At 49.2% G+C, this 7,500-nt stretch overlaps 1 protein-coding gene across 2 annotated transcripts in view; it reads right to left on the minus strand.

The window, feature by feature from the left end:
- LOC138973806 (uncharacterized) overlaps nucleotides 1–2,667 on the minus strand; it is a 34,889-nt gene extending 32,222 nt beyond the window's left edge. For both annotated transcript variants that reach the window (XM_070346515.1, XM_070346514.1), the window contains exons 1-2: nucleotides 2,529–2,667; nucleotides 341–472 (exon numbers count right to left, since the gene is read on the minus strand). In XM_070346515.1, the coding sequence (XP_070202616.1) occupies nucleotides 341–472; nucleotides 2,529–2,643 (247 nt within the window). In that variant the 5' untranslated portion in view covers nucleotides 2,644–2,667. The remainder of the gene's footprint in view (nucleotides 1–340; nucleotides 473–2,528) is intronic.
- Between the last annotated feature and the right edge of the window lie 4,833 nt (nucleotides 2,668–7,500).

A 7,500-nucleotide genomic window follows, 5' to 3' on the forward strand; every position in this document is an offset into this window, starting at 1 on the left:
ACAGACACACACAAAATCTGGTCCTTGCTATGTCATAATCACTGGATAGACAGACAGACTGACACAGAATCTTGTCTTCGCTATGTCATACTCACTGGACAGACAGACACAGAATCTGGTCTTTGTTATGTCATAATCACTGGACAGACAGACACAAAATCTGGTCCTTGCTATGTCATACTCACTGGACAGACAGACACACACAAAATCTGGTCCTTGCTATGTCATACTCACTAGACAGACAAACAGACAGGCACATAATCTTGTCTTTGCTATGTCATACTCACTAGACAGACAAACAGACAGGCACATAATCTTGTCTTTGCTATGTCATACTCACTGGACAGACACTGGTCCGTGAAGCGTACAAAGCCCTGTTTGCAGTCACATGTTCCGCCAACATCCGGGGATGTGCACTGGGAGTTGGCTTCACACTCGCTGCTGCCTGAGCACCCCTCGCCTGGTTTCAGCGCTGCAATGATAGTCAGAGGTGACAGAATTTGCTTTCCATGTCATGCATCCTGTTTGCCATCCGAGATCCGTTTATATGAAGCGCCGTTTGATACTAACTGCACTGAAATGGGGTTTATTTCTTCACAAAAAAACGTTTATTTTATTTCTTTTTGTGTTATTTTTTATCTTTAACCACTTGGACACATAGCAAAATACCGGCACGGTTGGCCTAGTGGTAAGGCGTCCGCCCCGTGATCGGGAGGTCGTGGGTTCGAACCCGGGCCGGGTCATACCTAAGACTTTAAAATTGGCAATCTAGTGGCTGCTCCGCCTGGCGTCTGGCATTATGGGGTTAGTGCTAGGACTGGTTGGTTCGGTGTCAGAATAATGTGACTGGGTAAGACATGAAGCCTGTGCTGCGACTTCTGTCTTGTGTGTGGCGCACGTTATATGTCAAAGCAGCACCGCCCTGATATGGCTCTTCGTGGTCGGCTGGGCGTTAAGCAAACAAACAAACAAACAAACATAGCAAAATTCCACAGTCTGGGTGGTGTCGGTGCCGAATAGTATTGTAGTTTATGAATTTTTAATAAATTAATTTGTCAAAAGCAACAAGCGACGTTTTAACAAATAGATTCATTAACAAATTCCTACTCTGCACATTTCCTTTCTTTGAGCTATGTGACGTTCATTAGAAACCGACTCAAACTCATATTCAGGTAGATAGAAAAAGACTGCACGTTTGTGTGAGTTCATTCTCAAAAATAAATAAGAAGAATGTGAACTATGTGTCTGTTGTATGTGTTTGTTTGCGTGTTTATTGACTGTGCACTGTGCATGTGCTGCGCTGCGAAGAAAATGTGATTCTTTGTATTTTATGCAAGCATGTATAAATTATGTGCTCTTTGATGAGTATTTTCCTTTTCATCTAAGACAAATTGTATTAGTTGTATATATCGTGTTGTGTTTTTGATTGAACTTGTAAATTGAACTTGTAAAGCGCTTCGAGCTGTGGAGAAGCGCTATATAAATGTCCATTATTATAGTATTATTATAATAACTAAATAGGTTTATACATCAATGTAATTTGCATTTTTGACCAGAATTTGACATTGTCCACAGATCTCGACAGGCATTGCTTACCATCTCTATCTCGTAGAACAATACCTGGCTTGATCTGTGTAAAATAACACTTTTTACGCAAATTGAAAATCGCTGTGTACGATTTAGAACTTTAAACATGCATTGAAGTCAACATTCTGCAATAACAAAAATGAAATTATACAAACTGTCTGTGGACACAAAGCCAAAACAAATCTTTACTCACCATTACAAAGACAGTACCAATGTCACATTTTTTGCCTGTAAAGAATTCTTCGGGACAAACATACAGAAAAGAACAAACGTACAGAAAAGGACAAACATACAATCAATCAATCAATCAATCAATCAATGAGTCTTATATCGCGCATATTCCGTGGGTACAGTTCTAGGCGCTCTGCAGTGATGCCGTGTGAGATGAAATTTTATACGGCCAGTAGATTGCAGCCATTTCGGCGCATATTTACCTTTCACGGCCTATTATTCCAAGTCACACGGGTATAGGTAGACAATTATTAACTGTGCCTAAGCAATTTTGCCAGGAAAGACCCTTTTGTCAATCGTGGGATCTTTAACGTGCACACCCAATGTAGTGTACACGGGGGGAGGTTCGGACACCGAAGAGAGTCTGCACACAAAGTTGACTCTGTGAAATAAATTTCCGCCGAACCTGGGATCGAACTCACGCTGACAGCGGTCAACTGAATACAAATCCAGCGCGCTACCAACTGAGCTATATCCCCGCCCCAGGACATACATACAGAAAAGGACAAACATAAAGCAAGAGTACAACGAAGCCACACCAAAGGTCAAACAGAAAAAGAATGATCCAACCAAACTTAGAGGAAAATAATATACATCCTGTCGCTTTTCAACTGTTCTTTCTGTAAAAAAAAAATTTGAAAAAATTAAAAAATTAAAAACAATCATACAGACATTCATTTTGCGACTTAAAGCTTGTTAAATGTACCAACCTGCTGTCAAATGAAGACACGAAAACAGAATAATCAAACAACGAATAGAGAAGAACTCCATTTTGGCAGACAGAAGCTGGTTAAATAAGTGTCGGCAGTCGTTTCGCGCCCACATTGTTTAATTTACTTCCTTGTTTTTGTGTCACCGTTTCAGCGTGTGTAGGATTCTGCTTGGGGCGTTGTTTGTGTTAACTGGTGATGCTAACTTTAAAGGCGCTATCCCTCTCGTGTACACAGTTCGGCTTACCATCTTAGATCTTGTTATTGTTATATGAAGTCTTATATCGCGCGCGTATCTCTAGACTCGGACTCAAGGCGCAGGGATCTATTTATGCCGTGTGAGATGGAATTTTTTTACACAATACATCACGCATTCACATCGACCAGCAGATCGCAGCCATTTCGGCGCATATCCTACTTTTCACGGCCTATTATTCCAAGTCACACGGGTATTTTGGTGGACATTTTTTTATCTATGCCTGTACAATTTTGCCAGGAAAGACCCTTTTGTCAATCGTGGGATCTTTAACGTGCACACCCCAATGTAGTGTACACGAAGGGACCTCGGTTTTTCGTCTCATCCGAAAGACTAGCACTTGAACCCACCACCTAGGTTAGGAAAGGGGGGGAGAAAATTGCTAACGCCCTGACCCAGGGTCGAACTCGCAACCTCTCGCTTCCGAGGCAAGTGCGTTTACCACTCGGCCACCCAGTCCTTGCCACTCGGCCACCCAGTCGTTATCACTCGGCCACCCAGTCCTTGCCACTCGGCCACCCAGTCCTTGCCACTCGGCCACCCAGTCCTTGCCACTAGGCCACCCAGTCGTTACCACTCGGCCACCCAGTCCTTGCCACTCGGCCACCCAGTCCTTGCCACTCGGCCACCCAGTCGTTACCACTCAGCCACCCAGTCCTTGCCACTCAGCCACCCTGTCCTTGCCACTCGGCCACCCAGTCCTTGCCACTCGGCCACCCAGTCCTTGTCACTCGGCCACCCAGTCGTTACCACTCGGCCACCCAGTCCTTGCCACTCGGCCACCCAGTCCTTGCCACTCGGCCACCCAGTCCTTGCCACTCGGCCAAACAGTCCTTGCCACTCGGCCACCCAGTCCTTGCCACTCGCCCACCCAGTCCTTGCCACTCGCCCACCCAGTCCTTGCCACTCGCCCACCCAGTCCTTGCCACTCGCCCACCCAGTCCTTGCCACTCGGCCACCCAGTCCTTGCCACTCGGCCACCCAGTTCTTGCCACTCGGCCACCCAGTCCTTGCCACTCGGCCACCCAGTCCTTGCCACTCGCCCACCCAGTCCTTGCCACTCGCCCACCCAGTCCTTGCCACTCGCCCACCCAGTCCTTGCCACTCGGCCACCCAGTCCTTGCCACTCGGCCACCCAGTCCTTGCTACTCGGCCACCCAGTCCTTGCCACTCGGCCACCCAGTCCTTGCCACTCGGCCACCCAGTCCTTGCCACTCGCCCACCCAGTCCTTGCCACTCGCCCACCCAGTCCTTGCCACTCGCCCACCCAGTCCTTGCTACTCGGCCACCCAGTCCTTGCCACTCGGCCACCCAGTCCTTGCCACTCGGCCACCCAGTCCTTGCCACTCGCCCACCCAGTCCTTGCCACTCGGCCACCCAGTCCTTGCTACTCGGCCACCCAGTCCTTGCCACTCGGCCACCCAGCCCTTGCCAGGCTGCTACACGGGATAAGACCAGCCCTCCACTTGGACTTATACCAACAATTGAACAGCCAGGGTATTCTCTGTGCACAGTTAAAAATAGTTTCATAAATTATTTTATTAAAAAAAATATAAAAAAAATTAAAGCCACTACATGGTTCCATTAAGAAAGCTATTTCATTGGGAGAAAATATCCCGCTGGGGACAGAGAGCACCCAGGATGTTGATTGTGGGTATGAGACCAAGGGGAGGCATGGTCTGATGTCATTGTGGGTATGAGACCAAGGGGAGGCATGGTCTGATGTCATTGTGGGTATGAGACCAAGGGGAGGCATGGTCTGATGTCATTGTGGGTATGAGACTAAGGGGAGGCATGGTCTGATGTCATTGTGGGTATGAGACCAAGGGGAGGCATGGTCTGATGTCATTGTGGGTATGAGACCAAGGGGAGGCATGGTCTGATGTCATTGTGGGTATGAGACTAAGGGGAGGCATGGTCTGATGTCATTGTGGGTATGAGACCAAGGGGAGGCATGGTCTGATGTCATTGTGGGTATGAGACCAAGGGGAGGGATGGTCTGATGTCATTGTGGGTATGAGACCAAGGGGAAGCATGGTCTGATGTCATTGTGGGTATGAGACTAAGGGGAGGCATGGTCTGATGTCATTGTGGGTATGAGACCAAGGGGAGGCATGGTCTGATGTCATTGTGGGTATGAGACCAAGGGGAGGCATGGTCTGATGTCATTGTGGGTATGAGACCAAGGGGAGGCATGGTCTGATGTCATTGTGGGTATGAGACCAAGGGGAGGCACGGTCTGATGTCATTGTGGGTATGAGACCAAGGGGAGGCATGGTCTGATGTCATTGTGGGTATGAGACCAAGGGGAGGCATGGTCTGATGTCATTGTGGGTATGAGACCAAGGGGAGGCATGGTCTGATGTCATTGTGGGTATGAGACCAAGGGGAGGCATGGTCTGATGTCATTGTGGGTATGAGACCAAGGGGAAGCATGGTCTGATGTCATTGTGGGTATGAGACCAAGGGGAGGCATGGTCTGATGTCATTGTGGGTATGAGACCAAGGGGAGGCATGGTCTGATGTCATTGTGGGTATGAGACCAAAGGGAGGCATGGTCTGATGTCATTGTGGGTATGAGACCAAGGGGAGGCATGGTCTGATGTCATTGTGGGTATGAGACCAAGGGGAGGCATGGTCTGATGTCAGTGTGGGTATGAGACCAAAGGGAGGCATAGTCTGATGTCATTGTGGGTATGAGACCAAGGGGAGGCATGGTCTGATGTCATTGTGGGTATGAGACCAAAGGGAGGCATGGTCTGATGTCATTGTGGGTATGAGACCAAGGGGAGGCACGGTCTGATGTCATTGTGGGTATGAGACCAAGGGGAGGCATGGTCTGATGTCATTGTGGGTATGAGACCAAGGGGAGGCATGGTCTGATGTCATTGTGGGTATGAGACCAAGGGGAGGCATGGTCTGATGTCATTGTGGGTATGAGACCAAGGGGAGGCATGGTCTGATGTCATTGTGGGTATGAGACCAAGGGGAGGCATGGTCTGATGTCATTGTGGGTATGAGACCAAGGGGAGGCATGGTCTGATGTCATTGTGGGTATGAGACCAAGGGGAGGCACGGTCTGATGTCATTGTGGGTATGAGACCAAGGGGAGGCATGGTCTGATGTCATTGTGGGTATGAGACCGAGGGGAGGCATGGTCTGATGTCATTGTGGGTATGAGACCAAGGGGAGGCATGGTCTGATGTCATTGTGGGTATGAGACCAAGGGGAGGCATGGTCTGATGTCATTGTGGGTATGAGACCAAGGGGAGGCATGGTCTGATGTCATTTTGGGTATGAGACCAAGGGGAGGCATGGTCTGATGTCATTGTGGGTATGAGACCAAGGGGAGGCATGGTCTGATGTCATTGTGGGTATGAGACCAAGGGGAGGCATGGTCTGATGTCATTGTGGGTATGAGACCAAGGGGAGGCATGGTCTGATGTCATTGTGGGTATGAGACCAAGGGGAGGCATGGTCTGATGTCATTGTGGGTATGAGACCAAGGGGAGGCATGGTCTGATGTCATTGTGGGTATGAGACCAAGGGGAGGCATGGTCTGATGTCATTGTGGGTATGAGACCAAGGGGAGGCATGGTCTGATGTCATTGTGGGTATGAGACCAAGGGGAGGCATGGTCTGATGTCATTGTGGGTATGAGACCAAGGGGAGGCATGGTCTGATGTCATTGTGGGTATGAGACCAAGGGGAGGCATGGTCTGATGTCATTGTGGGTATGAGACCAAGGGGAGGCATGGTCTGATGTCATTGTGGGTATGAGACCAAGGGGAGGCATGGTCTGATGTCATTGTGGGTATGAGACCAAGGGGAGGCATGGTCTGATGTCATTGTGGGTATGAGACCAAGGGGAGGCATGGTCTGATGTCATTGTGGGTATGAGACCAAGGGGAGGCATGGTCTGATGTCATTGTGGGTATGAGACCAAGGGGAGGCATGGTCTGATGTCATTGTGGGTATGAGACCAAGGGGAGGCATGGTCTGATGTCATTGTGGGTATGAGACCAAGGGGAGGCATGGTCTGATGTCATTGTGGGTATGAGACCAAGGGGAGGCATGGTCTGATGTCATTGTGGGTATGAGACCAAGGGGAGGCATGGTCTGATGTCATTGTGGGTATGAGACCAAGGGGAGGCATGGTCTGATGTCATTGTGGGTATGAGACCAAGGGGAGGCATGGTCTGATGTCATTGTGGGTATGAGACCAAGGGGAGGCATGGTCTGATGTCATTGTGGGTATGAGACCAAGGGGAGGCATGGTCTGATGTCATTGTGGGTATGAGACCAAGGGGAGGCATGGTCTGATGTCATTGTGGGTATGAGACCAAGGGGAGGCATGGTCTGATGTCATTGTGGGTATGAGACCAAGGGGAGGCATGGTCTGATGTCATTGTGGGTATGAGACCAAGGGGAGGCATGGTCTGATGTCATTGTGGGTATGAGACCAAGGGGAGGGATGGTCTGATGTCATTGTGGGTATGAGACCAAGGGGAGGCATGGTCTGATGTCATTGTGGGTATGAGACCAAGGGGAGGCATGGTCTGATGTCATTGTGGGTATGAGACCAAGGGGAGGCATGGTCTGATGTCATTGTGGGTATGAGACCAAGGGGAGGCATGGTCTGATGTCATTGTGGGTATGAGACCAAGGGGAGGCATGGTCTGATGTCATTGTGGGTATGAGACCAAGGGGAGGCAT

This window comes from Littorina saxatilis, linkage group LG8 (assembly GCF_037325665.1).
Source record: "Littorina saxatilis isolate snail1 linkage group LG8, US_GU_Lsax_2.0, whole genome shotgun sequence".
Lineage (NCBI taxonomy): Eukaryota > Metazoa > Mollusca > Gastropoda > Littorinimorpha > Littorinidae > Littorina > Littorina saxatilis.